This window comes from Aspergillus candidus (genome assembly GCF_002847045.1).
Source record: "Aspergillus candidus strain CBS 102.13 unplaced genomic scaffold BDW47scaffold_12, whole genome shotgun sequence".
NCBI classification, from domain to species: domain Eukaryota; kingdom Fungi; phylum Ascomycota; class Eurotiomycetes; order Eurotiales; family Aspergillaceae; genus Aspergillus; species Aspergillus candidus.
The window spans coordinates 192,081-219,979 of NW_020194017.1; the positions used below are offsets into that span (position 1 = coordinate 192,081).

At 51.8% G+C, this 27,899-nt stretch overlaps 15 protein-coding genes across 15 annotated transcripts; 6 read left to right on the forward strand and 9 right to left on the reverse strand.

Annotated features, from left to right (window-relative positions):
- Nucleotides 1-272: 272 nt before the first annotated feature.
- Nucleotides 273-2,082, reverse strand: BDW47DRAFT_130807 (putative nuclear membrane fusion protein Kar5; the record flags this gene model as incomplete). The annotated part of the gene is made up of 6 exons (XM_024817175.1): nt 273-301; nt 351-693; nt 740-796; nt 843-1,064; nt 1,113-1,924; nt 1,980-2,082. 6 exons carry the CDS (start codon nt 2,080-2,082, stop codon nt 273-275), a joined length of 1,566 nt encoding a protein of 521 aa, XP_024673639.1.
- Nucleotides 2,083-2,603: 521 nt separating this feature from the next.
- Nucleotides 2,604-4,758, forward strand: BDW47DRAFT_10953 (LSB5 family protein). The gene is made up of 4 exons (XM_024813485.1): nt 2,604-3,004; nt 3,104-3,255; nt 3,311-4,357; nt 4,413-4,758. Exons 1-4 carry the CDS (start codon nt 2,990-2,992, stop codon nt 4,423-4,425), a joined length of 1,227 nt encoding a protein of 408 aa, XP_024673640.1. The 5' UTR covers nt 2,604-2,989; the 3' UTR covers nt 4,426-4,758.
- Nucleotides 4,759-4,853: 95 nt separating this feature from the next.
- BDW47DRAFT_102824 (uncharacterized protein) lies at nt 4,854-7,574 on the reverse strand. The gene has a single exon (XM_024811935.1). The coding sequence runs from the start codon at nt 7,165-7,167 to the stop codon at nt 5,284-5,286; it is 1,884 nt and encodes a 627-aa protein (XP_024673641.1). The 5' UTR covers nt 7,168-7,574; the 3' UTR covers nt 4,854-5,283.
- A 70-nt stretch (nt 7,575-7,644) lies between these two features.
- Nucleotides 7,645-10,034, reverse strand: BDW47DRAFT_10979 (MFS multidrug transporter). The gene is made up of 2 exons (XM_024813556.1): nt 9,391-10,034; nt 7,645-9,327 (listed from the first exon to the last, which is right to left on the reverse strand). The coding sequence occupies exons 1-2, from the start codon at nt 9,596-9,598 to the stop codon at nt 7,874-7,876; spliced, it is 1,662 nt and encodes a 553-aa protein (XP_024673642.1). The 5' UTR covers nt 9,599-10,034; the 3' UTR covers nt 7,645-7,873.
- Nucleotides 10,035-11,391: 1,357 nt separating this feature from the next.
- On the forward strand, nt 11,392-12,348 carry BDW47DRAFT_10999 (uncharacterized protein). The gene has a single exon (XM_024813608.1). It carries the CDS (start codon nt 11,559-11,561, stop codon nt 12,174-12,176), a length of 618 nt encoding a protein of 205 aa, XP_024673643.1. The 5' UTR covers nt 11,392-11,558; the 3' UTR covers nt 12,177-12,348.
- On the reverse strand, nt 11,796-13,873 carry BDW47DRAFT_102827 (DUF2011 domain-containing protein). Its single transcript, XM_024811936.1, has 4 exons — nt 13,830-13,873; nt 13,558-13,774; nt 12,944-13,490; nt 11,796-12,866 (listed from the first exon to the last, which is right to left on the reverse strand). Exons 2-4 carry the CDS (start codon nt 13,581-13,583, stop codon nt 12,522-12,524), a joined length of 918 nt encoding a protein of 305 aa, XP_024673644.1. The 5' UTR covers nt 13,584-13,774; nt 13,830-13,873; the 3' UTR covers nt 11,796-12,521.
- BDW47DRAFT_102829 (RAMP4 family protein) lies at nt 13,824-14,594 on the forward strand. The gene is made up of 3 exons (XM_024811937.1): nt 13,824-13,999; nt 14,115-14,250; nt 14,310-14,594. The coding sequence occupies exons 1-3, from the start codon at nt 13,997-13,999 to the stop codon at nt 14,402-14,404; spliced, it is 234 nt and encodes a 77-aa protein (XP_024673645.1). The 5' UTR covers nt 13,824-13,996; the 3' UTR covers nt 14,405-14,594.
- Nucleotides 14,407-15,896, reverse strand: BDW47DRAFT_10997 (oxidoreductase, short-chain dehydrogenase/reductase family). The gene is made up of 3 exons (XM_024813603.1): nt 15,058-15,896; nt 14,831-14,990; nt 14,407-14,778 (listed from the first exon to the last, which is right to left on the reverse strand). The coding sequence occupies exons 1-3, from the start codon at nt 15,639-15,641 to the stop codon at nt 14,755-14,757; spliced, it is 768 nt and encodes a 255-aa protein (XP_024673646.1). The 5' UTR covers nt 15,642-15,896; the 3' UTR covers nt 14,407-14,754.
- A 708-nt stretch (nt 15,897-16,604) lies between these two features.
- Nucleotides 16,605-17,651, forward strand: BDW47DRAFT_10990 (LAMTOR1/MEH1 family protein). Its single transcript, XM_024813582.1, has 3 exons — nt 16,605-16,746; nt 16,861-17,012; nt 17,081-17,651. Exons 1-3 carry the CDS (start codon nt 16,696-16,698, stop codon nt 17,370-17,372), a joined length of 495 nt encoding a protein of 164 aa, XP_024673647.1. The 5' UTR covers nt 16,605-16,695; the 3' UTR covers nt 17,373-17,651.
- Nucleotides 17,652-18,065: 414 nt separating this feature from the next.
- Nucleotides 18,066-19,307, reverse strand: BDW47DRAFT_11116 (E2 ubiquitin-conjugating protein UBC8). Its single transcript, XM_024813892.1, has 4 exons — nt 19,074-19,307; nt 18,904-19,018; nt 18,655-18,836; nt 18,066-18,605 (listed from the first exon to the last, which is right to left on the reverse strand). The coding sequence occupies exons 1-4, from the start codon at nt 19,180-19,182 to the stop codon at nt 18,469-18,471; spliced, it is 543 nt and encodes a 180-aa protein (XP_024673648.1). The 5' UTR covers nt 19,183-19,307; the 3' UTR covers nt 18,066-18,468.
- Nucleotides 19,308-19,402: 95 nt separating this feature from the next.
- On the reverse strand, nt 19,403-20,225 carry BDW47DRAFT_11121 (uncharacterized protein). Its single transcript, XM_024813902.1, has 3 exons — nt 20,161-20,225; nt 19,545-20,107; nt 19,403-19,463 (listed from the first exon to the last, which is right to left on the reverse strand). Exon 2 carries the CDS (start codon nt 20,071-20,073, stop codon nt 19,570-19,572), a length of 504 nt encoding a protein of 167 aa, XP_024673649.1. The 5' UTR covers nt 20,074-20,107; nt 20,161-20,225; the 3' UTR covers nt 19,403-19,463; nt 19,545-19,569.
- A 568-nt stretch (nt 20,226-20,793) lies between these two features.
- Nucleotides 20,794-21,819, forward strand: BDW47DRAFT_11150 (ubiquitin-like protein ATG12). The gene is made up of 3 exons (XM_024813969.1): nt 20,794-21,264; nt 21,385-21,584; nt 21,654-21,819. Exons 1-3 carry the CDS (start codon nt 20,991-20,993, stop codon nt 21,711-21,713), a joined length of 534 nt encoding a protein of 177 aa, XP_024673650.1. The 5' UTR covers nt 20,794-20,990; the 3' UTR covers nt 21,714-21,819.
- Nucleotides 21,664-23,561, reverse strand: BDW47DRAFT_11143 (3-methyl-2-oxobutanoate hydroxymethyltransferase ECM31). Its single transcript, XM_024813951.1, has 2 exons — nt 22,638-23,561; nt 21,664-22,575 (listed from the first exon to the last, which is right to left on the reverse strand). The coding sequence occupies exons 1-2, from the start codon at nt 23,070-23,072 to the stop codon at nt 21,955-21,957; spliced, it is 1,056 nt and encodes a 351-aa protein (XP_024673651.1). The 5' UTR covers nt 23,073-23,561; the 3' UTR covers nt 21,664-21,954.
- A 619-nt stretch (nt 23,562-24,180) lies between these two features.
- BDW47DRAFT_124326 (uncharacterized protein) lies at nt 24,181-25,251 on the reverse strand (the record flags this gene model as incomplete). Its single annotated transcript, XM_024816233.1, has 5 exons — nt 24,181-24,720; nt 24,773-24,807; nt 24,873-24,894; nt 24,954-25,121; nt 25,174-25,251. 5 exons carry the CDS (start codon nt 25,249-25,251, stop codon nt 24,181-24,183), a joined length of 843 nt encoding a protein of 280 aa, XP_024673652.1.
- Nucleotides 25,252-25,703: 452 nt separating this feature from the next.
- Nucleotides 25,704-26,663, forward strand: BDW47DRAFT_124327 (uncharacterized protein; the record flags this gene model as incomplete). The annotated part of the gene is made up of 3 exons (XM_024816234.1): nt 25,704-25,933; nt 26,020-26,478; nt 26,537-26,663. 3 exons carry the CDS (start codon nt 25,704-25,706, stop codon nt 26,661-26,663), a joined length of 816 nt encoding a protein of 271 aa, XP_024673653.1.
- Nucleotides 26,664-27,899: the final 1,236 nt, after the last annotated feature.

A 27,899-nucleotide genomic window follows, 5' to 3' on the forward strand; every position in this document is an offset into this window, starting at 1 on the left:
GGATCTTTTTTATTTTCACTCATCTGTCGGCTCCATAAGTACAGCAGCAAATTTGAAAGTCTAGGCATGTTGGGCAAATGCGCATGTTAGGCTTGGGTGTCGATCTCCTTGGACTAGCGCCGTAGACACTATCTTTCGCATGAGTAACGGGAAGAAGTACATAAAAAAAAAAAAACACTAAATCACTAAATCGATAAATCGAAACCGGTTTCGCAGTGGAACTGTAAAAATGTTTTAGGTATTGATAACTCTTGCCACAAGTTGTGGTTGGATCATATGGATTTCCATATAATGAAAGGGGCTGCAATAGGATCAGCTACGGTCTATTTGGAAGGCGCATGTAATCTCACCTGTCCCCAGAGCAAGCAAAGCGACGGTAAATGTTGGGCATTGGATTATTGCATAGATGAAAAACATGCCGCATGCTATCCATGTGGAGTATTGCCAGGGAAGCCCGGCCAAACCAGAAAACCCCTTATATCTGGCTGCTGCCTCGTCGATCATGGCCTGTAGATTTGCAGCAGCGGCAGCTGTTTGGCCGAGCAAAGCGTACGAAATTTGCAACTGCATGTGTAGGCTGTCCTGCAGCTTTAATTGTGCCTTTGTTGTGTTGAACTGTCGGACCTGCATTGTTTGAAGGTCTTCTGCTCTCAAGCGAGATTCCTCGAGAGATGTTTCGAAATTCCGTAGCCGCTTCCAGAATTAGATGTATACCACGAAACTTTGGGGATACGCATACCTCAGATATACTCAACTCTTGCTGCATAACATTCTCCAGCTTCGCAGCCAGCCATTCCTGACAATTAGCTTTTAGGTCTTCAAGGTAGAGCCCAGGAGCTCACCAAAGAAGCATCGAATGCACCGAGGCCGTGTGAGATTTTGACCACTTCATTTTGTAGTATTGACTCTAGCTCGCTGTGGATAGCTGTGACAATATCTTTGTGTGATTGGGCGTCTTGTCGACGAGCCGTTTCTAGTTCGTCATGCCGAGCGAGAACTTCATCATGAATTGCTCGTATGATATATTGTAACCCATCAGCTTCGCGTGATATATTCTGGACATTCTACACGGCGTCAGATCATTTCATAGGTATAAATGTGAAGGTACAAACCTTCTCAAACGTCAAAGCTCCCGTTTGGAAATTCTCAAGGGCTGAAGTAAGCGCGATGATTGCAGATTGAGCGCTGACTTCAATTCCCTGGAAGATTTTTGCTAAGAAGCTTTTGAAGTGCGACTCCGTCTCTCTCATTTCATGATGCATCCTCATCTGCATGGCTTCCGTCACGTCCATAAATGTTCTATACTGAGAAGACTGCGCTGTAGCTGCCCGCAGAGCGTCCTGCAGACCATCGTTCAGTTTCGAAGAGCTTTCAACTATAGATCTATAAAGCTCCAAAAGCTCTTCTTTCTCACCCTCGATCCTAGCCGCTTGGCATATAACTACTGCATTTTGTCTGTTGTTGCTATATGACGTCCACCATTGCGGACGTGATTCCAAAGTCTTCAGACAGCCTTCTAAAAGGGCTGCTGACTCCTTGTCCACGGGACTAAGGGGCGGTTTGCTTCTGGAGGGAATACTGAACATGCGTTTCCCAGGCGGCCCCGACACAGTGACCGGAATGCATAGACGGGGAACAGATGCCCCAGCCCCGTTCAGCTCACAGATAGCCAGTCTTGCTGCATAGAAGGAGCGTACACGCTCTAAGGTAACATATGTTCCTGAGTCCGGGGTATCACCAGACTTGTCTCCCAGAGATTGGCATGACATGACCAGCTCCGACGCTGCCATTCGATTGCAGGAAGGAGATGTCTTCATTGACTCAAGGATTTGGATTGCTCCTGTGTAAATTGCATCATGTTGTTGTGGCTTTCCTTCGAGAAATGTGACTAGGTTGATGCCTTCGCTCGGGCTATCCTTTGAGACTAAGAAGACCTTGATTAGCATAGTGAAGTATGTGTATCGGGAGACGGAGATTACCAGTCGTCGCCATGCCAGTAGTGCAATAACATGCCATTAGTATTAAAGTTCTCGCAAAGCAAATATATGAAAGGGGAATGCGAAATGCAGTCGAAAGCTTCATCGCAAATCTCAAGGCTCGATGGTATTCTCGAGATCGTCCAGCAGTGAGATGGTTGATAATGATAGAAAGAATCGAAAGACAGGTAAAGAGATGTAGCAATTATAGACAAGCACGTTTCGTAGGTTGGAATAGTCTCTGAGATCAAGTCCTAGCACAATCAGTAGTCGTATAGTAGTTGGTGGTCGTCACGAGAGTATGGGACTGGTGAGAATGACCATTGGAGAAAGGGAAAGATCATGGGAGAAGTGAACACGTCGTGACACTGACTGGCAAGACCCTCCAGCCCACACCGTCATGCTATACCATCTATCCCAAGAGAGAGAGAGAGAGAGGTGTATGAAAGATATAGATCGATATCACGTGGGATCTAACCGAATGGGGAAGAACTGGCCTATATTGACATTCCCCGCGCTAACCCGAACGGGACGATCCGCGAGGGGCAGTCACGGGACCGCCTATCAACAACGAAGCGCAATGACGTTGGAGGCTTCATTCATTCTCTCTTCTCCAACTCCCCCTCTCGACTGTCTCTCCCCCGTTGATCTGCTCGCGAGACGGGCTGCCTCAGTGGTTGTCCTGTGGGTTCTACTTGCCAGCTTCTTGTCAGACATTTACCTCTACGGGCACGCGCATTATCGAACGACTGGTTGTAACACGTCACCCGACGACTGAAGTCCTCGATCGATTCGCAGCACAGTCGCATTTGGTCTCGGGATTTTATTTTATCAGGAATACTGCTCTCGCATTTGGACAGGAATCGCGATCGCGAATCCAATTCTCGGTGTTGACCGTTGAGCGCACACTGATACGAATGTGAGGACACGGGCTGTCCTTTGGTTATCCGCCCCCGCATTGCGCTAAAACCTCACTGGGCTTGTCCACAACTTGCTTTGTACCACAGACCAGGATGTTCCACTCATCGGTATGTTGACATTACGCCGTGCGTGTGGCACTATCTACGCAATGCCTTGTCTTTCCTCGTGACAAGCTCATGGGTCAGGTACTGACCTGAGATTTGTAGAAACCGTATTCGGCCGTGTCCGTCCAGATTGAAGTCCTCACTGGCGAGCAGTATGAGGTCGAAGACTCTAGCGGAATTGTTGATCTGATTGAAGCCATCCGTATCCAAGCCAGCGGACCGACAGAAGCGAGCCGCGCATTGCGAAAGAAGCTGTCAGTCCCACCTCACTTTACCTTCACCTTCAACCGACTGCTAACTTCGCTTCAGGAAGTACGGGAACATCCACCGCCAGCTACGGTCGCTAACCATTCTTGACTTCTTGATCCAAAACACCGGCGACCGCTTCCTCCGGGAATTCGCAGATGAGCCATTACTCGAGCGATTGCGGATCGCAGCCACCGACCCGGTCTCCGACCCCCTGGTCAAGCAGAAGTGCAAGCAACTCTTTGGACAATGGGCCGCCTCGTATAAAAACACCCCGGGCATGGAGCGCGTGACGGCGCTCTACCGCCAGCTGCCGAAACGCAAGCAACCGGCCACTCAGGCCAAGGCCAAGGTCCTACGGGAGTCTGGCACTTCCAAAGACCCGCCCCTGGGCCACAGCGTCTCCATCTCCGCTGGCAACGGGCCATCGACCGTCGTCGGCAACTCCAAGCACAAGCACTCGAGCAGCAAGTCCCTCAAGAAAGAGAAAAAGGAAAAGAAGGAAAAGAAGGAGAAGAAAATATACACGCGCCCATTCAATCTCGAAAGAGAGAAGTCCGAGATGCTGCAGACGCTCGCATCTTCCTCCCTCGCCAGCACCAACCTCCTGAACGCGCTCAAACTCGTCAACCGGGAGACGCACCGCGTCAGCGAAGACGTCGAGTGCCTGCAGCGATTCGAGACCTGCAAAGAGCTCCGCCGCCAGATCCTGCGGTACATCCAGCACGTAGAGAGCGAAGAGTACCTCGGCAGCCTGATCCACGCCAACGAGGAGCTGGTTACGGCGCTGATGGCCTTCGAGGTGCTCGACAAGAGCGTCGACTACGACAGCGACAGCGACCAGGACGTCCTCGAAACGGGCTGGACCCCGGACCGCGACGACGTCCCGGAGGCCTTTGCCGGCCTGTCCATCAACCCGCCCAAGCCGCCCCGACCCGCCCGCCCACTAAGCATGCCCGTCGGCTCGTCCCCGTCGCAGTCGCGGCCCCGAATCTACGACAGCGCAAGCAGCGACTCGGACTCTGATGAAGACGACGACGACGAGGACAACCCTTTCGGCGATCGGAATGCCATCCGCACTCCCCGCCTGGAGCAATCCCAACCCACCTGGTGCGACGATCCCTCCTTCCTTCCTCAAAACAACCCCTCACTAACTCTAGTCTAGGAGAGAAGTATGACAGACAAACAGCTAGAAGCAGACTTTCGCGGCCAATTATCTCATGTCATTATGGCCCCACTGACAACCCCCGGAACGCTGAAGGTCATATGGACATCCAACGAATTTATTACTGATGAGATACGTGCACGAAAATGAAGGACTTTATCGTATCTGAATGTGGGCGCGAGCGTAGTAGTTAGACTGGAGGTCCGGCAATCCGGACATGTACCACACAGTATGAATCCAAATTAGAACTGTTATTATTATCATTCTATAGTACAGTTTGTCACACTTACTCAATCACAGAACCACTACACTGCCTAGTAAAGTGCACTACAAGCATAGACGTATCTAATCGAAGCTCTACACAGTCTACATTCCCCAGCAAGAAATAGCAACAGTAGTCTGTACCAAAACCAGCCATTACACATTTAATTCCAACACAAGAGCGAATCTATCCACAACTTGATCGAACAGAAAGTCAATCATCAGACATGAGCATAAACATAAGTATAAGCATAAACATAAACATAATTCATTTCCCCCAGAAAAGGCCGTACCGTACACCTGCATGCAAAGACGAGGCTTAAGACTCCTGTACCCCGTGCGTATTTCCTTCCCTGTGCAATTTGTTTATCCATGCCGAGCGTATAAAGAAGAAAAAGAAGAGGAGAGAAAGAGAGGAAGGCAAAAATGAAGACGAAAACTAAATGGAGAGAAGTAGAAGTAGAAGAAGGTCACAGACAGGGGTATTATGAATATAGTGGAGTGGACGATGGTCCATGCATGTTACCGAAAGGAGGAGAGAACCCGAAAGTGAATCCAAAGGATATGCAGAGGAAGAGAAGGGAAAATGAAGAAAGGCAAGGAGAACGTATTATAAAACCTTCGTTTTCATCCACTCGCTCGTCCCCACGCCCAGATTAAGGCCATTACGCGCCCACCACCGGCGCACACGTTCCTCGGCGCCCGAAACCGGGTCCGCGTCCTCGAGGGCCTCCTCGATGTCACAGGTCTTGAACTCCACGCGGAGCCCGCTCCGTCGCCACCATTCGAGGACGTTGTCGTGGCCGTTCTTGGTGGGGCCCACCAGCACCTGGCAGTCGAAGATCATCTTGGCGCCCTTGAGCTGGTGCCAGAACTCGAGGACGTGGACGTGGCCGTGCGTGCTGGCGATGCGCGCGACGGACTCGGCGTGGCTGTATGGGATGCCCGATGCGTCCCACCAGGCGAGCGAGGACGCGCGGCCGGATTGCGCTGCGAGGAGGACGGATTTGCCCACCTTGAGTGGGATGGGATTGCTTGCTGGCGCGTTGGCGGAGGCCTTTTTCCACCAGTCTAGAACGGCGATGCGGCCTTCCGCGCTGGCGGCTTCTAGGGCACGTTCCGTATACCGGAGCTCGAGACCGGAGGTGCGCCACCACTCGAGGACGTTGACAAAGCCGGCACGCGACGCTCCGTCCATGGCATCGGCGATGTAGTCTTTGGTAGGGAGTGCGGGAGCGTCGCGCCACCAGGTCAGGATATTGGGGTTGCCGTATATGGCGGAGGCACGATAGGGGATGTTCGTGAGGCGAGAGGTGGTCCAGAGAAGGTCGAGGTGGTGTTCCGTGAGATAAGACAGGATGTCGGTTCGCGAGAATTTGAAGACGAGGTGGCATGAGAGGTCGGAGAGTGGTTTCCACCGGGGCAGACTATCGATGCGCTTCTTGATTGCGGCGAACGACCCCCGTAAGATGGTATACTCCAAGGACGCAGGGGTCGACATCTTTAACAAGTGGCTCTGCCACTCCTTGGGCACCGGTAGATTCGCCGGGATCCCAACCGCTTTCGCGATTTCCCAATCGTGTAATTGTTCCTCAAAAATGTTCAACCAAAGTTCCATCGGCAACGCCCGGGACCCGCCTCGCATCATGTCCGACAGATACATCCGATTCCGCGTGATCGTCGCGACATTGTGCAAAGACTGCTTCTCAGCCGGGACCGCCTCCTTGGTGGAGGCGTCCGGGAGCGAGGCGGGTTGCGCGAAGGATAGCCCCAAGGTTCGTTCAAGAGTGTGGTGAAGCTCCTCCAATCCATTCCAGGGTAACTGAACTAGCTCCTCGAGATTTTGAAATTTCCACAAAACAGGCGCGACAACGCTAATCCACGGCCAATACTGGCGGACCTCCCCAAGCTGCCTCTCAGTCAACGGATGATGCCACTCCGAGACCGTCATGCCAGGAATCAGCACCACTGGTTTGGGCGACATCCACCCACGAAGCAGCGCCAGCGTCAGGGTGTTGGTCAAACCCGACAGCATCGACCCCAAAGTGCCTGCATCGACCGGGGCGACCAGCAACATGTCGGCCCATTCGCACAGCTCCGCCGCCTTGGCCTTCAGCCACTTTCGCGCCCCCGTCTTTTTCTCAAACTTCCGACTATCCACTGTATCCGAGTAATGTGGGACTTTGTTGATCCCCGAAAGGAGGGCGGACGGTTCGTCTGTGATCAGCCGGAGCTCGACGTCGGGGTTCGCAACGAGTGACGGGATGACATGGTCGACAAAGGCGCTTTCCGTGGACAAGAGCAAGCGCTTACGACGAGGAGGAGTAGACGAGACGGTTTGATCTAGGGTGTTTTCCTTCGTGGGTAATCTGGTGTTCGATTTGCCGCCGGACTTCTCAACGACCTCCATTTCCGGTGGCCAGGCACCTTTTAGGACGACACTTGCGGTGTTTCCAGAATCCGTTAAACTTCCCGAGTGGAACGCTATTGCCATCGCAATCCCAGAATGTAGATGTCAGAGGTGGGACAATTGGTTTTCACTGTCGATTCCCCAACTCGCGGAGTAGCTTGCGGGAATCTTAGAGGCTCGGGAACGTGGAGGTCAACAGATGAGCTGGCGTTCAAAAAACGAGGAACTCATACAGTGTATAATTATGATAAGCTGCAGTTCAGAAAACAATAAAGATAAAACTATAACAGGAAAGAGAAGAAGAGAATATCCGAGTAAGTCAAAGAGAGTGCGACAGGATCAGGTGGGACGAGCGCCTCGGGCCAGTCGAAGTCAATTGCAGCCCAAGCAACTCTCGTGCGTCAGGCCACACTCTGCGACACACGTATTCCGCAGCCTACTAGCTGAAGACGGCCAAGAAAGAAAGAGACAACCATCCAACACACGTGGGCAAGAGATAGGACGACTGATTGAGAGGAGGAAGCGGTGTAATGGAAAGAAGGCCGAATCTCCAGCGCCACTGTGAGCCCGCTGCTTATATAATACGATTATGCACCACTCATAACGTGCAGATCACTAACCACTCATAAGGACAGTGGATACGGTCATGTCATACTCCAGAAACAGGACTTGGCATTGGTCAATCTATGAGCATCACGTCTGTAAGACTCTATGTAACAAATCAAGGCTCTTCAAATATAGACGAACGATGCACGGGATCATGTCGCATAGATACCTCTATGCTGCTCATTTATTCGTCATCCGGATCCTGGCGCGCCATGTTCGAGTGCAGCTTGTGCTCTCGCATGGCCGAACTTCCAATGGCCCCGAGAACACTCAACCCCAGCAATGCGATGAACACAGCCCGGAGGGAGTCCATGTACGCATCCATCACTCCGGGTTTCCAGTCGCCGGGAAGCTTCTGGATCTCGTCCAGGCTGTCGCGGATCCGAGAGATGACCTCGCTAGCATCCTTGCGATCGCCGAAGCGAGACCAAAGCCCGGAGATGAGGATATTCTGGAAGACTGCGGAAGCGATGGAAATGCCGATGGTGCTCCCCGTGCTGCGGAACGCGTAGGACGCCGACGTGATCACCGCGTGGTAGTCATGGTCCACGGCCGAGATCAGTGCAACGAGGGTGATCGTCAGCATGCTGCCATAGCCCCCACCCAAGAAGAAAAAGTAGATAAAGGGAATCCAGGCGGGTGTGGTCAGGTTCAGCGTGCAGATCATAATACTGGACAGAACGAATGTGAACATGCACACGTAGTTCATCGTCTTGTAGCGTCCCGTGGATCGCATGATGATGCCGCATCCCAAAGATCCGATCGAAGTTCCCAAGGCCTGGGGGATCAGCCGGACCCCAGCCGAGGTCGCCGATAAACCTTGGACCTGGAAAAAGAGCGGGAGGTAGAAGAGAAGTCCAAAGATCGCCATGGTCGAAAACCAGTTCGTTAAGCACGCCGACAAGACGGTCCGATCGAGCAAGAGTCGAACAGGAATCACAGGTTCGGACGCAACGTACGCTTCGATGTAGACGAAGATCCCCAAGAACACAGCGGAGAGTGGGAGTGTTGTTAGGACTAGAGGATGTGTCCATGGCACCTGGTTCCCGCCCATGTTGAGTCCCAGGAGAAACAACACGAGCGTAATGACCAGGGTGATTGCCCCCAGAAAATCGACCCGCTTCAGTCTTCCCTTGTCGGTGTATTTCACAGGGATATCGATGGTGACGGCGACCAGAACACAGGACACAACGATGAAGGGAACTTGGATGAGAAAGGCCCATCGCCACCCCAGTGTATCATTGATCCATCCCCCGAAGACGCCGCCCAATCCACTTCCGGCCCCATAGCAGATGTTCCCAACACCCTGCCAAACACCACGTTGCCGCAGCGGGACCAGATCGGACGTGACAAACGTCGAAATTGCCAAGAGACCGCCGCCGCCAACCCCGGCAACAACACGGCCCACCACGATGGTCCCTTGACTCTTCGCAGTACCGCAGATGATGTTTCCGGCTGCGAAGAACACATTGGAGAACACAAGACCCGTTCGTCGGGAGAAGATATCCGTCAAGCGCCCGCTAAGCGGTTGAAAAGCGGCATTAGAGATCAGATAAGACGTAGCTAGCCACGAAAGTAAGGACAATGAATGGAAGCTCGACGAAATGGGCGCCGTGAGCGTGGCCACGATGGTAGTATCTGTCACAATTAGGACTTGAAACACCTTTGCATGGTGAAATAACTGGGGAAATCATCAATTACCCAGAGCAGCCAAAAACACGCCCACCCAGATACTTCCTAAGATAAGGATCAATTCCTTGGTGCTGCGCTCCTGGGCCAAGGGAACCCCAGATCCATCGCCCGTCCCCGCATGCTGGCTCGAATCTCCAAGAAGCGGAGTTTGCTCCGAGATCGGACCAGCATGGGCCGGATCGGCTGGTACAGCGTCGACAGTGCGATCTGAGGGCATCTCAATCTACCGTAGAGACGGTTGGTCCTTGAATCCTCAGAGACCGTGATGGAGTGATGGACGCGGGGAGACAAGCACGGTGCAAAATAGTGGAGGTGAGGGGTTGTTGGAGAATCCGAGGTTAGTCAGCTCGTCGGCACAAACACCATATCCGACCCGATCATCTATCGACACCACGGCATGACGCGATCCTGGATGGAGAAAGGGACAGTAACGTCTGGAGACTGTCGAGGAGTGGTGTTCAAATTGGTCCAGTGGTCCATGGATGCCATTGAGATTGGCTTTCGGTGCGGATAGATCCCTTTTCTATCCATGGTTCCCAGATGGAACTTACTTCGTCGTAACATCGATCAGCCATTGAGATTCTATTCCTGAGACAACAATTGGACAACAATCGGAGGACTGGAGGAAGAGAATGAACCGATCATGTCTAATTTAATCCACAACTAGAGTCAATAGCGTGACGAGTAACAAGTTGACACGGGCGACAACTTGAAACAGGGGCGCATCTCATTTTATAAGGTAGATAGATGAGGACAAGCTCAATCCTGCCCTACTTGCCTGCTCATTGGAGGTCGTCGTGCCGGGAAAAACGGAATAGAAGTTCCTACTGAATATTATAATAGTCACAAATCCGGCGGGGTTTCAATCCATGCCTGCCGACCATGGCTCCTGATTTCTCCAGTTGCCCGGCCTCTTTTTGAGTTCAAGGGAAAAGCGCCTGCCCCAATGATGTGATAAAGTTCTGCATCGTGGCACCATTTCCTTATTTCCTTGAGAGACTCCGCAATGGCAATGGTCCTAGTGTAGTGATCTGGAGATAAGCGCCGAATAAATAGCGAACCAAGTCTCCTATAGGAAGAAGATCATCCCAGAGCTGGTAGAGCCCGTCCAAACCGACAATAATCCGATCATCCATCCAGAGCCCAGGCAAGTATACCATCCATGGCGCCCGGTGGAAGAACGACAAGGGTACGTCTTCCGTCTCGGCATGCCATCGAGAAAGTCAAAGAGCCCCCGGGGAATGTGTCGTGCGCCCGTCAGTCCTCACGTTGAGGTTGGGGGAAGCCAATATCTGGCAGCGGCCCGTTAGTCTGCAGCACAGCCACGCCACGACGACCCTTACAGGAAGAGCTAAGGCAGGATCAACTGGCTATCTAGCGGTATGGGGTAAAGTACCGCGTAAGTTGAGGGACCAATGTGGGGGGGGAATGATGCCATTGCGTCTGGCTAAAGTATACTTGCTTACACTTTACTACCAGTAGCAGCGCGCCGCAGCCAATCGTGGACCTGGTGTGGACCCGGTTATCATCCTCTTCTTAACGCGGAGGTGACGGCGGCAAATGAAGCAAGAGACCCAACAAGTGCGCACTACTGAGGAAGGAAAAAAGAAGAAGGATTGAAGAAATTAAAAAGGAGACAAATGCGCAAATTAAGGGCCAGGACCGTGCCCATCACGTGGACCCAGGCGCATCATGATTCCCTCCAGTCGTGGATCATCGTCCGACCATCACTTCCCTTCATCAGTTCTTCTTCTTTCCCACCTCCCATTGTTCTCTTTGACTCCACCGGTGAATCTTACTGCATTGCAGGTTCTTCACTGAATATACTCTATTCTCTTCTGTGAAACGCCTACTTTTTCTATACCAATCACTACCTTATATTACACTTCAAGCTTGGAATTTCAAAATGCCCGGTGTTCGTGAGTATACCCTTGCCGTGAGTTCATGGAGAGTGACACTCTCTGACATGGTTGCGAAAAGCCCCCGATGCGCTCGATCAGTTGAAGAAGGGCTTCAAGGCCATCTTCCGCAGGAAGAAGAAGCCCGCCCAAGACGCAACTGCAGCCCCCGCAGCGGAGAATAAGCCGGAGAGCAAGCCGACTGAAGCAGCTCCCGCAGCAGGCCCCGCTGACAACAAGCCTCAAGAGGCCGCTCCTGCAGCGGAGCCAAAGCCTGGTATGTCGAAAATCATACTCCAAGCTAATAAGTCTGCGAGCGATATATTAACGGAAGATGAAGAACAACCAGCTCCGGTCGAGATGCCCGCAGGAGACGTCGAATCTAGCAAACCGAAGCCTGAAGAAGCCAATGCTGCGCCAGCTCCCGCCCCCACCCCAGCTGCTGCCCCCGAGACGACGACGGATGCTCCTGCGACCGAACCCAAGCCTGATGCTCCCGCACCCGAGTCGAAGACCGAAGCTCCTGCTCCGGCTCCTGCTGCTGCCCCGGCTGCTGCTCCAGCTGCTGCTCCAGCTCCCGAGTCGAAGACCGAAGCTCCTGCCCCTGCTCCTGCTGCTGCTCCCGCTCCAGCCCCTGCTCCTGCCGATGCCCCTGCTCCTGCTCCGGCTGATGCCCCTGCCCCTGCCCCTGCTCCGGCTGCCGCTCCTGCTCCTGCCGATGCCCCCGCTCCCGAGGCGAATACCGAAGCGCCAGCTCCGGAAGCAAAGACAGAGGCGGCAGCGCCTGCACCGGAGGCCGCACCGGAGGCCGCACCCGCAGAACCAGCAGCCGAGAAGCCCGCTGAGAAAACGGAGCCCGCACCAGGTAAGTCTCAGTTAACGCCGAACATTGTCTAGAAGATAGAACTGACGGAGCGTGGTTGAAAAGCTAAATAAATGCCCTACGAGTCCAGATGGATCTAGAGTGGCTATGGCACCAGACCTAGTCTTACCCTGACCATCCCCGGTACTCTTTGCTTTGTCTTGTGCCTTTGCCCGCATTTCATACCCCAGCCTTGATTCTTCGTTCAGTTCAAGTGTGCTTTGGCAATTCAAGCTGTTTCACCAATACCCTGCACTTAGGCCTAGTATAACAGGCCAGATAATGATCAGTTGATCCGCTATCCGTCTGTATGCGTAGGAAGTCCCATGGTAGACGGGAGTCCCCATAGATGGTCCTGGGACCAGCCCAATAGACGTAGATCAATCGCTTCCATCCTGGGAAAGCATGTCTTCATCGACAGGCGAAGCGGGCACATCTTGGCCGGCAGCCGCAGCAGCAGCAGCCTTCTCCTCGCGCGCTTTCTGCCGGCGCTTGATCTTCTTCTCACGATTCTTCCGGGTCCGCTTCTCAGCGTCTTGCTTCTTCGCGTCCTCCGCAGCAGTGACTCGCTTGCGCAGTTGAAGCCGTCTTTTCTTCCCCGGCTTCTTCACAGACTTTGGCGTCTTCTCCGGCGGACCCATCACATACGTGACAGCAGACCCACGCGGTAACTTGGTCTGATCGCGCCTTAGACGAATCACCTTCCACGGAAGATGGCACCCGGGCTGCAGAACAAAAAGTCAGTCACACCATCACAGACACCAAAACACGCTCATCTCGCAAGCTCAAACACCAGACTCACCCAATCCACCTTGGCCCAAGCCCGCATATCCTCCCCACTAACAGCGACTTCCTCAAACTGGCTCCTCTTCATCTGGAATTCAGCATCCTCACCAACCCCTGTAGTCCCAGACAGTAAACCCGGCGCGGTAAAGTAATACTCCCACCCGCGGAACGGGTTCACAATGCGTCCTTCCCCGGACCCAGCCGCACCAGGCGACGGGGACCTCAACCGGATACGGAGCTTCTGCGTGCCTCCTTCTCCCCCAGCACTTGCGTCCTGTGTTCCGGGCGTAGTGGTGTCTGCCGTGGGGTGTGCCGCGCCAGAGGGCGCGCTGAACAGACGGAACTCGAATTCCTGTTCTTCATCTTCGTCTTCGTGGGGCTGTTCGTCTTGTTGGTTTGCGAGGGGTTCCTCTTTCTGTTGCTCGGGGGTCGTCGGGCCGAGCAGCGAGTCGAGATTTAGCAGCTCGCCAAGACGCTGGTATCCGTCTGTGACTGTGTTTTCGGGCGCTGGCGAGGGTGATCGCGATGACGAGGCTCGCGAGAGGAGTTCGTCGCGACGGACGCTGGGAAGATGGACGTTAGTTGGGTTCCGGTCTGGTCGCTGGTGAACAAGGTAGTAGTGATACATACCGTTTGGCATTGGGCACGTCGAACATGGTGCCCACTAGACCAAAGGGTCAAATATACAACAAGAACCGGAGATAAGAAAGAAGTTCCTATCGGACCAGATTCTGCACGCGGGTGAATTCCACCAGCGGAACAAAAAACCCGAATGCGGAGAGATCCGATCGTGAGGGGCAGAAAGTGGCAGGCGGTGAAGCACAACGTGGCCTCTTGTTTGGATTAGCTGTCAACATAGTTAGTGAGTACTTGCTCGAGGGGAAGGAGACATGATAACTTACCTCTGGTTTAATTCCATTCTTCTCGAACACGCTGTCTGTTTCGTCCTGTGAGTCAGTCAGTTGACAGAATTACTTATCATACACCACTTCACTGCTGTCCTTCGTTGAACTATTCTGTCTATCTTCATTGACTGTATACACGGACGATCTCTCATACCTCCGCAACTATGGTAAGCCCTCCTGTCCTCTTTCTCTCTTGCTACTCCGATCAGTCAACCAAACTTCCCATTCTACCTCACTCTTGATGATCAAAGTAGACACTTCAACATTGTATTAACAAATCAGGCCCAAACTCCCCAACAGCGCCGCGCAAACGAGAAGTTCGCAAAGCACGAAGCCGCAAAGCGCGGCAAAGCCCCCGGCAACGTCGCGAAGCCCAACAAGCAGGTCACCAAGCCTTCCATCTCAAAAGGATGGGTCGGTATGTCTTTCCTGGTTTTATCCTCACACATAATGCACAACTCACCATGTCAATCATAGTCCTCCTGGCCTTCGTCGTCTGCGGCGGTCTCCTCTTCGAACTGTTGAGAGTCGTCCCCGAGATCTGGGGTATGCTCACCCGCGTCCTGGGTTGAGTGTGCAGCGTTATTCTCGTTGAGTTGAGTTTCAGGGTGAAGGAAGGAGTGATGGGCTTACAAACTTGCTGGGTTCTTATTCTATTTTTGCATGCGCTGTATTCTATTCTAGTGGTGTTTTTTTTATTATTTGCTTTGTTGTTTTCTTGATAGGCAGGTATATCTTACTACGCGCATGGTGCATTTGACATTAATCTGGGCTGTGTAATTGGTGTGGTAGCACTGTGCTACAGAGGTGCGTTAACGAGCCGAAGTTTCAAGTATACACGGATGATATCCATTCTGGAGAGTATGTAGAATATGATGGGAGATCCACGAATGATTGGGCTCGCCGGTAGCCTGTATGAATGCTAGACGCAACGTCCACCGTCCACCTGAGAAACGCATTAGACACCGTGCAAAGAAGATGGGATGGATTCGTCTTACCTCGAAATTCACCCCCGTAATGAAGTCCGCCTCGTCGCTGGCCAAAAAGCTGCAGGCATTGGCCACGTCGGCCGGGGTGCTGGGACGGCCCAACGGCACGGTCGACACGAACGCCGCTCGGTTTTCCTCCGTGTCGGGCTTTCCTAGGAATAAGTGCGTCCTGTGTTGGGTTTACATCGTAAGCATGATATCGCCCCGAGAGTTGGAGACATGGATAAGGCACTTACATTCCAGTGCTCCCTACAACAGGGCAAACGCAGTTGAACCGGATCTTCTTGGGTCCATACTCAACGGCCATAGACTTGTTGGCGGTACACACCGCCGCCTTGGAAGCATTGTACCATGTCAAGCCGGGCCGTGGACGCAGAGCAGCCGTGGAGGAGATCTGGACAAAAGAGCCAGGCCGGTTGTTTTGAATGAAATACGGGACGATAACGTCGGAGGACAGGTAGATCGACTTGACATTGACAGACATGACCTTGTCAAAGTCCGCGTCGGTGACATCCCCCGTGGGTTTATTGCTGTATGTGGCGCCGGCATTATTGACGATGATGTCGAGCTTGCCGTAGGCGTCAAGCGTGGCTTGCAGCAACGCCTCCCAGGATTCCCGTTTCGTCACGTCCGTGGAAACGAAAGTCCCGTTTAGTTGCGCAGCAGCTTTTTCACCGGCCTCCTTGGACAGTTCGGCGATAACCACCTTGGCGCCCTCCTCCACGAATTTGGCGGCAATGCCATATCCGAACCCTGAGCCGGCACCCGTGACAATAGCCACCTTGCCCTCCAAGCGTCCGGCTGCCGCGCGGATCGTCATTTTCAAATTAGTGTAGACTGAAAATAGTACTGAAATGGAGGTTTCGCTTCTTCTCCCAAGAATAATCCAACGCCAAAACAGTCTCACAGTAGGTGGGTGGACGCAGGACGTGTGCACTACTTATTAGCGCTGGAACGGCCATCATGCGGGGTTGACCGAGGAGGGGTCCAGACATATCCCGGATCCAAACTCTGTCTGTTACTCTGCAGCGCGGAACCAGCGCAGGCAGAGGGGGGGTATCACGGCGTTCTCCGCATATTCGACACTGGTGGAGCCGACCCTTTCTGTCTCATCACCGATCTTCAGTCGTAAGCCCCACCGTCTTGCCTCGTGGGGGCGGCATGGAATATTTCCGACCGTTGTCTTGACCACTCATTCACCATAGAATCGATGGAATAGAATGACGGCGTCCAGTCAAGTCGGACTTGACCCGATTCCTTGAGCCAGGCAGTGCTGGGGCGCTAATCCATCCCGATTGAGGAAGTGTACCAGTACATCAGGCCATCCTATCCTATGATGGAGTTGTAAATCCCAACATGTAAACCCACCAAGTAATGGTATTAATTCCATTACGAACTGTTGGGTCAAGAACGGCTGCCGGTCCAGCCAAACCGTTGGAACAAGAACGCAAGAGTGGAAACACAGCAGAGAAGGAAACAGATGAGGATGTCATCGGATGCGCACGGACCAGATCACGCATCCACCGCCAGCCACTTCGGTCTGCAGGAATCAAGTCCTTCCCTAATTCTACTTCTAATTCTAATTCCTGTACCAAAGTAACCCCCAGCATCACCGGTTGATGCACCCGACAATCGAATCAACAGGTGTCTTCGTCAGTCGCATCGCCTGTTCTTCTTTCTTCTCGGCTTGATTGCCCTTATACTCCACCATCAACCGAACCACCCGTCGGGCACCGTTATCGCTAGTCTAGGGGGGCCGAAAAAGATTCATAATCCAAGATCAAAAATTTCTACGCCCAAGGGGGGTGCCTTTCCATCTTGGATGTCTTGCGCTGCTTTGAACCTACGATAGGCCTGGCCTTTACTCGGTACAAATGGGTAACTGTTCCTCGTGCCTGGGCCTCGGTCGCCGGGATAGTCACGATGTAGGTTCCCTCATACATAAGCGCTCGTGCGATAACATGCGACTGCGACGTCATTCATTCCCTGGTATAGTACATGAATCACATCGCTAACAAACACTTCCTCCTTATCTATAGTCCGAATCCTCGCGCCTCCTCGACGATGACCCCTACCAAGCGGGCTACGGCTACGGCGCTCTAAACCACACCAGCCAAGTCAACCAGCCGGACCCGGGCTACGTCAAGCGGGAAAGAGAAGCACTAGAAGCCATCTGCCAGCGAGCCTCGGAGTGAGTCAACCCCCCTCCAACCGGTCTCCAAAATGCGATTTTGACAACTGACCTACGTCCGTCCCCAGCTCCGTCATCGACATCTGGTCTCTCCAGCCGCAACCGCATCTCCAACCCCAAGCCACCCTACGTGGATCCGCATCGCCCTCTTCGACCAGAGGCGCCTCCTCCAACGAGGTCCCCATTCACATAGCGACTGACGCAGAGGCAGAAACAGCGCCGTCAACAAACGGGAAAAATCACGGCCGCGAGGCCCCGAAGCATTGGGGTGAAGTGGTAATCAACCCGCGCAAGCATAAGCAGGCGCAAGCCGATGAAGTCGCCAAACCGGATGTCTTTGGTGTACTCAAAGTGACATGACCATGCCATCTCATTCGGGCGATAGCCTCGTTGCGATAGACGGTGGAAGAGGAGGAGGATAAACGATCCGACGATTGGTAACTTTCCATACACAAAAGAAAAGAAAGAAAAAGCAAAAAAAAGGAGGGACGATGAAACAGTCACGCTACAGATTCGCATCGACTATGTTTCGCGTCTTCAAAATCTACTATCTCCTTGCTGCAGCAGATCGCCGGTCGATAGTCCCGTCCTATCACATCACCACCAGATCCTGATTACTACCTACCTACCTACCTTACTCTTCCCTGCCGTGGTCCACCACCACCATTCATTCTCACTTTCCATGTCCTTTTCTGTCATGTCTGTCTTGTCTTGTCTTGCTGTCTTTTGTTTTGTCTCCACCCATCTTGTTCCATAATACCCTTCTACTTTCTTTTCTTATTTCATTTTACACCGTTCATGACAATTGACTTCTGTGAAGCCTTGTACCAAGCCTTACCTACTCTCTCCCAACTCCACATTTCCATTTGTGTACGTGACTTTGGTGCGATTTTCCTTTTTGTCATTGCTGGGGTAGCATTATAAAAATAGAATTGTCAAGATATGGGAATGCTCTTTGCATCGTCGATTCTTTTCCTTGCCGTTGTCGGACTCTGGTTCCAAGAGTCTATACACAGTCAATAGGTCATTATGGAAATAAACGAACAGACAGAGTACTTTATGTCCCTAAGCCGCGCTGGGCCAGTAAGTAGTATTCACAATCTCAATGCTGAAAAAGATCCATGGACAGAAAATGAACAAGCCCCGCCAGGATTGCCAGGCGTAAATAGGTACAATGCCAGAAGTTGGGCCCACTCTGGGGGTGAATAGACTCTGTGGTCGCTCAGAAGCCTGTCCGAATCCTTGACTCCGTCTTCGCGACCGATAAAGTGGTCGGTTGCACCATGAACGTCAAAACGCCATTCACAAAACGCCCACCCGAGTAACATGATAAAGAGGGGAGAATAAAAAGACAAATGTAGTGTGTCGGTGTAAGGAAAAAAGCATGCAGTATTCACACGTCCCGATCCCAAATGCCATAACCATCATTAATGGAAGATGCTAGCAGCATCAGTGTCTAGACATCATCCATCGTCCCCGCGGGTTCCTCCCCGCCGGACTCGTAGCTCCCGGCGGAACTTAATTCGTCTTCCGACTCGGTGTCTTCCCCGACATCGTCGACGGCCTCCTTGCTGGCGTATTTGGCCACGTACTCTACCGCTTGTGAGCAAAAGCATTCAAACCAGGGTGACGTGCGGCGTACCTTTTACTTTGGCCTCGTAGCTTTTGGGCTCCCTCATCAACATTGCAGCCGCCTCGCCGTTCAACGGGTCTGAAGGATTCGGGTAACGAAGGAGCTGGGGGAGGAAGACTTCGAAAATGTTGATCATGTCGTACATCGGCGACCATGTCTGGTTGATGACATCGAGACAAACTGATCCGGAGCTAGGAAAGACGAACAGACGGGTCAGCGATAGGGATGGCAACACCATGGCAGTAAGCGGGGTCATACAGTTCATCGATGTTAGGATGGAAGATCCGGTTGACAAAACCAATGCTCGGGCTCTTGTAGGGATATTGATCTGGTAACTCGACGTGGATTTTCCAGTGTCCGCCAGTGAACGGTGCTGTATTCAGTCAGCGATATCGAAGAGACGGACCTGGGCGATGCTCTACACTTACTCTCTTCTGGACCCTTAAACCGAACGTAGAACTCCTGCCTATCAAAAGAAACCGCTGTAAGGATACGTCCATGGCCAATATTCATGGGAGATGAGGTATTCGTGCACATACACTAGCATAGGTTAGTACCTGCAGGGCGGGTGGCAAACAATGAAACCCACTATTGTCATTGACCAGTGTCACTTCATAGTCACTCATCAACCTGGATGTAATGTCAGTATAAATCCTGCATCCTTGATCCATCGTCTATCTGATTCGCTTTGAGCCCATTGAATGGGAGACGGGGACACCCGGGGGGTCATCGCTGTCGAGAACGTAACGTACATCCTGCCACAGGTTAGTCACAACCCATCGCAAGGTCAACAGGTGGTATCGAGCATACTTCATAACCTATGTACCAAAGAAAGAAAGTAACATGTTAGACCCCATGTTGCTGTAATCACCAGGACTAGGGGCCATGTAGCGACTCACATCTGTCTCGATTCTTCGTTTCGGACTACTCATCTTGGCGGATGTGGAGGGTAACCAGATCAGATAAGAGGAGTTGATGGTCCGAAGAACCGTTGGCGGTACGAAGGAGAATGACTGAAGCCGAACTGGCGAAGAAGGTGGCGTCTTTGACGGTGCTCAAGATAGGAGCGGGGAAGTAACGGAGGAGCGGGGGAGGGATTCCTAGTAAGCAAGTGGATAGGGAAGGCGAACAGTCCGGAGTAGACGGGTAAGGGAAGATCGAGACACTGCTGGAGATAGAAGTTGAACCAAAGGCAAGGGGGCAATCCAAAAGGGGGAGTTGAATGAGGGTGTGAAGAGAAGAAATAACGAAGAGAGGAGAAAGAGAGAGAGAGCGGGGACTGAAGCAGCAGCAGGTACGGTATACTACCCGATGATTGTACCTCATTAGGTCACGGTATCGTATGGTCCCGCCGTCAGTCCCGAAACGGGCGGGATTTATTACATCCATGACCCCATACTTGTACCAAGTGGATCCACGCCTTATCATTGAATGGGATTATCATTTCAAGTCAGGTCAACAGCTCTTCAGTCAGAAGTTGTTCCATTCTCTAGGTACTGATTCCCCCAAACTCACTGATACCTTAATCGGGGGAAGTTTTTCCTGCTCTGTGGGCAGTATCAGTGGCAATGGTCCACCTGATCATACTTCCCGCGGAATACCAATAATACAGACTCTGATACCGAGTCAAAGACGATCGTCATTGATCCCTGGTGGGGTGAGATGGTAATGGCCGGCTTATCATCCATCAGGTAGTAGTGCGAACTGCTGGGCATCAGGGAGCATGACGATACAATGGCGTGCGACGATAGTCCTGCAGCCAAACAGCGTTTTTCCCGCCTGGATCTGTCTTGTTGGGCGGAGGAACTTGCATTCGTCAGGTGTCCGCGCCATGTCTGACCAGGTAACATGACCTGGTGGCTTATACGACGGCTCTATAGTCGGGCAGCTTGAGAATTGATGCATAAGTGCCTCGCGGTGGCAGAGTATTTCGGCCAAATCGTGGCACATTTTCTCATGGTCGTTGGGTCTGACATCATTGGCAAGGTCGGTTAGTGTGGACGGACCTCAAATCGGAACTCGTGGGGTACAAATATGTCACGGTCAGAAAGACAAACAGACTCGAAAGGTAGATAGAAGAAGTGACAGGTCAGGGTGGAAACAGACGAGCAACTGGTGGTTGGAGGGATTGGACAGTGGTGCCTGAGGTGTCTGTCCAGGAACAAATCAACCATCAGGCTCAGGAAGGAGCTTAACCTCACCTTCAATTCTTCCTTGATGATTATCCATCACATTTGACACAGGGCTTTTTCCCAAACATTTAATGTAGACAGATACTCGGTCAATAACATCTGATCCATACATCTAAGCGTCGTTTAATATCCTAAACCCCTCGCGAGGTGAAGATGGAGTCATCTTCCTCCCGAGACCCCTCCGCCCAAAACTCCCCAACTCCAGAGCAAAATGCCCCCAGCGCATCAAGACCCAGTCGGAGTCATCGATCGTCGAGTCGGACGACCGCTCAAGATCTACCATTGCACAACAAAAATGCTCCCATTCCAGACGAGAAGCAAGGCGCTGATCTACCGTTGACCATGTCAGCTTCGGTGGTATTAACCAGCCTGCCACGCGATGCGCATCAAGCCATGGCAGACGCTGAAGCCGTGGACACGGGTAAAGGTAGGTAGAACCGGAGTTTCCACAGTTCTACTATTTCATCTACCGATCCCTTTGCTTGTTTACGAGGGAGCTGATCATGATTGCGATGTTCAACCCACTACTAGTACTAACCCCCTACAGTGACTGTTCGCTTTCAACCTCTGCCGTCGGCGCCCATTCTCAAAAATCGGGTCTTCAAAGTCAGCGCGTCGCAAAAGTTTGAAACGGTGGTCAAATTTCTCCGGAAGAAGCTCGACTGCAAAAATACCGATTCGGTGTTTTGCTACGTGAACAGCGTCTTCGCTCCGGGGTTGGATGAGGGTATTGGGGGGTTGTGGCGAGTAAGTTTTTTTTTTTTTTTTCCTTTTCCAAATGATGAAGGTCGAGGCAATTACTCTGACTGAAAATAGTGCTTCAAAACGGATGATCAACTCATTGTCGCTTACTCCATGACACCTGCGTTTGGTTAGAGATGCGAAAAGTACTTTGCAATGATACCCGAAGAAACGCAATTAATTATTAGACAGTACTCAAAATGTGCAACGTTTGTAGCGGCCAATAGATCTATCTCAACTATCACGAAAAACAAGCAACAGGATAAGGTATCACAAGTCATGATGGTGGCCAATGCAAGTCATGATATGTCCAGGTTAGCTGTCTAGATGGACAAAAATATGCAAAATGAACACAGTGGGCAGAAGGGCTCCAAATCTATTTGGTGGGGATGTTCTCGACGGCCTTTTCAAACTCCGACAGCTCATCCTTTGGGATGGGGTATGTGTATTCCTCCGAAGGATACGCGCGGCTCTTCACCTCCTCGCGATACTGCTCAATGCCCTTGATGGCCTCGCCCCAAACGTCGGCATATTTCTTGACGAACTTGGGAAGGAATCTGCCCGGAGGAAAGTTCCCCGTCATGTCGATCTGCACGAGGACCTGTCCCGAGCAACCATTTCCCGCACCGATGCCGATAGTGGGAATGTGCAGCTTCTTGGTGATGATCGCGGCGACCTCAGCCGGCACGGCCTCGAGCACGATCATGAACGCTCCAGCCTCCTGCACGGCCAGTGCATCATGCAACACCTTGAGTGCGCTCGCAGTGGATTTCCCCTGGACCCTGAACCCGCCCAAGGCGTTCTGACGCTGTGGTGTGAGCCCCACGTGGCCGACAACCGGGATTCCCGCCTGCGTGATGCGCTTGATGGTGGGAGCCATGGCCTCACCACCCTCGAGCTTCACAGAGTGCACTCTCCCCTCCTTGATGATGCGAATTGCGGACTGCAGTCCCTGCTCCGGCGACACCTCGTACGACCCCATAGGCAGGTCAGCAACCTAGATCGAAAAAATTAGCCACTGCACCAACCACACGCAATGCCTCAACCTCTATGACACACCGTAAACGAAGACTTCGCAGCGCGCGCTACACTCCGACAATGCAACAGCATCTCATCCATGAGCAGCTCGCTCGTATCTTCCATCCCCAGCGCCACCATGGCCAGGCTATCCCCCACAAGGACCATCTCCACGCCGGCGGCATCAGCCACATGACCACTAGGGAAATCATGCGCCGTGAGCATCGCAATAGGCTCCCCCTTCTTGTAGAGTTTTTGAATCGTCGGCAACGTCACTTTCTTCCTCGGATTCACCGGCGTGCTCCCCAACGGCGAGTGCGAACTGTATCTGACGGAGGCCACCGAACGGTCGCCATTGGAGCCGGTCTGAGCCAGCGGAAGGATCGGACGAGCTGCAGCCAGAAGAGGACGGACGGGCGCATTGCTAGATAAAGCGCGCAGCGGCAGAACCATCCGCGAAACCGTCCTCGAAGCCATGTCTTTGTATGTGATTTGACAAAAAGCAAAGCTCACACGGTGACGAAAAGGATCGACACAGCCAAACAGACGATCAATTATTGCTCCGCAATGATAACAACTCTTTAAAAAGGGGAATGACGAAAGACGAGGTCTGAGTGTGGGGGAGGAGAAGAAGAAGTCAAGATGGTGGTGTGTGTGGAGTGCAGTGACGTTTTTACTCCGTATCGGAACCCGTGAAGAATATCAATGGAACGAGCTTAAACTTTCTCCGCAAAGGCAACCGAGGTAACCTTAGATTGTCCGAAGGATCGGATCGGTAGCGGGAGGAACTGCGATGGTTCATGTATGGTTCCCAGATTGTACTGAGAATTTAGTCGAGTAGTGCAGAGTAGTGTAGTGTAGTCGTAGTAGTGTAGTAGTCGTAGTGTAGTAGTAGTAGTAGTGTGGTAGGAATAGATGAGGTCGTAGTATAGTATGAGCAAACAAAGACGACTCAATAGATTGAACAAAGAAAAAGTATAAAAAAAAAAAGCACACAGTGATACAAGTAGCAGTAGATCCTATAATTCAAATAAATCGAAAGCAAAAAGCAAAAGAAAACTTAAAACTGAGAAACACAAACGCCCCTTATAAACCCAACTGTGCTGGTATATGCAGCGTAGTCCCTAGCATCCCCAGACTTGGCTTTAGTGAACATAATTTTTTTAAGGTTACGTTATGCATACTATCACTAATTATACTACCTAGGTAAGGATGGAGGGACCCGGCAGAATGGTCGGCTTAGCTGCACCTTTCGGTCAAATGGGTGATAGTGTCTTACCGCCGGAGTGGGAATTATTCTATTCCAGGCCGAGGTGAACAATGTACATAGTTGTGTACTCCGTATGCTGCTGCATCCAGCTTACTGAGCCTTAGAACGGAGGCTCTGAAAATGCAGTAGTTATTAGTCATGGGCACGCACACATCACATCCGCGACTCCAGACTGCTCGATAGCAAGATCTGGGAATGCCATGAAGGTATGGGCACGTGGCCCCTCGGCATTCGTAACCCTTGATGTACTACTATTTGCATGATTAGTACCATCTCTAATTACTGATCCCCATAGCAGACTTTGGGGAGCTTACCTCACAGACCCACAGCCGATCGCAATTCACACCTGAAAAGGCCTTCGTGCTCACAAGAGACGCCCATGAGATCAGCCGGGCAAATCCGACGCAGGAGATTGCCATCGTAGAGGGAGGGCATAACAGAAGCCGAATTATGCGTGGCAGGCTCATTGGCCGATGGGGTGGAGGATGGCTGTGCGCCAGAAGCTTCGGCAGTGTCAGGCAGGGAGCTGCACAGGCCGTGAAGACAGGCACGACCCAGGTGCACGATGTCGGCAGCAGACAGACTTTTGCTCGGAGCTTGTACACTGACTTGATCATGACGTTGTCGACCGTGGGTTTTGTTATCCGGGAAGCAGTATCTGGTGAACGACCTGTTGCACTGATGATTGGGTGGAAGTTCACATACTGAGGTTGGCGCGGCCAAGTTGCTGTCGGGGACGGGGGTTTGCAGGATGGCTAAAGTCGTGCGTTTATAAGCCAAGTCTGGGTTGGACGTTTCAGACGGAGCTTCCTCAACGGGAAGGGGGCAAGTTGAATGGGCGGGATCCGAAGTCTTCTGTAGAAGGATTAGCTTGACTGTGGGGTTCATATTGAACGATGCAACATACGCGGATGATGTACCGTACCTGCAAGGTTGAGCCTCCTGACAGGGATACAAGTAACATCTTGATATATCCACGTTTGCTGATGCAAGGCGTGTCAGGCAACCCTGGAGTTGAGATTTACTGAACTGTGACTTAATAAGTTAGCAACATTAGCTGCGAGAGAGAATATACGTGAGACACTTACAGCAACTTCAAGTTGCATGGATCCGGAGCCACTAGGTCCATCCACAGCCCCGAGTTGCACATAGGCAGTCAGGGTAAGCCCTGGCGCGCCACAACGCATCGGTGCGGTGGCCGCCTCGAAGAACTGCTGGCACGCTTTTGCTTCCCAATTTTCATCCGCCAGTGAGTACTTGAGTGAATTAGCCAGGCGACTAAGCAGAAATATGATGACTGTAACGTACCTGGAATTGAATCGACACTCTACCAGGAGGCATACTTGAAAAGGGCAGGGCGTGAGATGTTACCGAGGGCTCGATCATTGTGTGTTGAGCCTCAGATCTCTGGTCAAGAGGAACAGGCGTGGGAAACGATATGATTGATGGTCTGAGGTAGCTGAGGATAGGACGCATACGGAAGAAGGTCTGGACAAGAAAGAGGCAGAGGCAGAGGAAGTGGAAGTGGAAGAGGGGGAAGAGGTTTGGTATCAGGAAGTCACCCACCTCTGTAGTAGTTCTTTGGCTCTTCACATTTTTATTAGTTGCTAGGTTGTTCAAAAGACACTACCAATCACTAACATAGCTATTAGTGAAAACATAGGTATCAGGGCCAGGAGTAAGAGAAAGTGCTTTCAGTCACCGAAACAAAAGGGGGAACTTACTCTCCCATCATCTCTCCCAGCTTCTCTGCTCACCCTCGAGGTTTCTACTCATTCCAGCCACGACCACTAGACCAGTCAATTGATCAGCCATGAATGCGTTAGTCTCACTCCCTCATGCCTTATAGGGCCGAGCTAACATTCCCCGTGGACAGCTTAAGACAAACCAGCATCGTTCATAAAGGATCACCAAAACTGTCCTTACATTTGGATCCTCAAATTGAGCGTTTGCTTCATGGGAAGATTGAGCTTCGCGAGGTGCAACGCGTCATGATCCCTCTGATTGCCACGCTGAGCGATATTCTGGCAATCAGCACTCCGGGGCTAGGTGTCACCACCGCCTGCATGTACGGGATCATGAATGCCCTCTGCTTGGATGCAGCTACGGTTGTGCAATCGGGCTGTTGGTGAAAAGTATCGGCACATATAACAGGGAAGCCCTTCTTGGTGCCGTCCAGCGTGGACAGTACCACGCATTTGCTACATGCCCTCCTTTCTACGCAGGAGTCGACCTCAACAGCGAGATTCAGTGCGTGGTTTTCTACATCCCTCCTCCCACCATAACCCACACCATCACGGGTCGCCTCCGGCTAACCGCAGCGGGCGGCGAAATGATCACCATCCTGGACCCCGAGGCAAAGGAGGAAACGGAGCGGATGAAGGATGTCAGGCGAGAGCTACGTGATCTTCAACACTCCCACGCGTCTGTCTTCGACAATACCACGGGTCCCCGGCCCTCTCTCAACAGCTCGACAGCGGCCAGCTCTAAACTCATTATCTGCGAGCTCGCAAACGAGATGAATGTCCAAAACCTGATGGGTGCGTTGCGGCGATTCCAGCCAGTGTGCGCTGTAATTGCACAGGCTAGGCTTGAAAACCCGAAGAGTGTCACGTTAGTCCCGTCTATCCTAACAAAAAGGACTACCTACTAACCATGGGCGTATACGTAGAACGTCCTTCGTCTGGTTTCCCACGGAGCCCCTTGCCACGCTTTGCTTGAGCGAGATAGGCGGGGCCCGCCTTTGCGGAACTATAGTGATGGCTGGGTACGCACTGGAGAAGAAAGGAAAGAGATGATTTGCGGTTGTGGTGGGCGGGCACACCTAGGCAGAGGGTCCATCACACGTTAATAGGGCCTACTGCTTGGTGTGTGGATCATCTGTTGTTTGTTTTTCTTTCGTTCTTTCCGTCTTGCTTTCTTTGTTTTCGGGATGCACAAGTTAGGTATCAAGGATCCTCTGTTACAGCACTGCAGCCTCTTGTCTGGTTCGGTCAGCGTTTTAGCGGTTGGACGCAGTGCGGAGAATAGATCCCTTCTAGAAGTAAACACTTGATTATGCATGGGGATATGGCGTGTCATAGCAGCCACAGGCAGCTTAGCTTGCGCGTTCAGTCAAACAGATTATTCAGTCAGGTATTAATTCGCTGATGCCTTAGTCAAAGGGCAGGTAGTAAGTTAAGGCTCTCCGCCAGAGTGGGGATTCATTCCATTCCGGACCAAGGGGGCATGTACCTATAGATTTACTTGCAGAAGCCGAGGTTGCACTGCTTTTTCATACATACTTCTTATGAGTAGAAGTATAGATATATTCCGTACTAAGGCACTATTATATCACATATGATTAAAGTATACTAGATGTGGGCAATGTATTGAATACTACATAGTTATACCGAAGAACGACCGACCCCAGACGATTGGCGTCCACAGGGGGGGTCAAGCCAGCCTGAAGAAATAGTAGACCTCCCATGGGAATATGTCGGGACTCAAACATAGTCAGGAGAATCGAATATGAATATGAAAGAAAAATGAAGTAGGCAGAAAAGAAAAGTGAAGTAAAGTAAAGCAAAACACCGCCGATACCGCAGGCACTACACTGCGCCTGTCATGCAAACCCCCGTGGTCACGTCACGTACCCCATAAACAAACAGCACCCCGCGACGGAGTGAGAAAGAGAAGATAACAAAGATAAAGAGATATGAAGAAGGTAATGTAAGGTATTAATTGGCTCCTGTCATACAAGAGCCAATGTAAGATGTTGTTTCGAGATTTCAACCCGAGGAATCTCGATGCGATGGATGCGATAGATTTGCTTTGATAGAATAGGCACAAGCCTGTTTTTGCCTTTCCCCCTTGTCTTTTCTTTTTGGTCGTTTTTCACTTTTTTTTGTTTCATTTTGATTGTTTTGTGCCTTGTGTTCCTGTAGACTGTCCAAAATAAAGATGTTGGTAAGGCCGTGATGTGGTGATCACCGTAGTGACAATCCAAGAACGCCGGTCTGATAATGCGAAGAAAAGCATAGCAATATGCAATG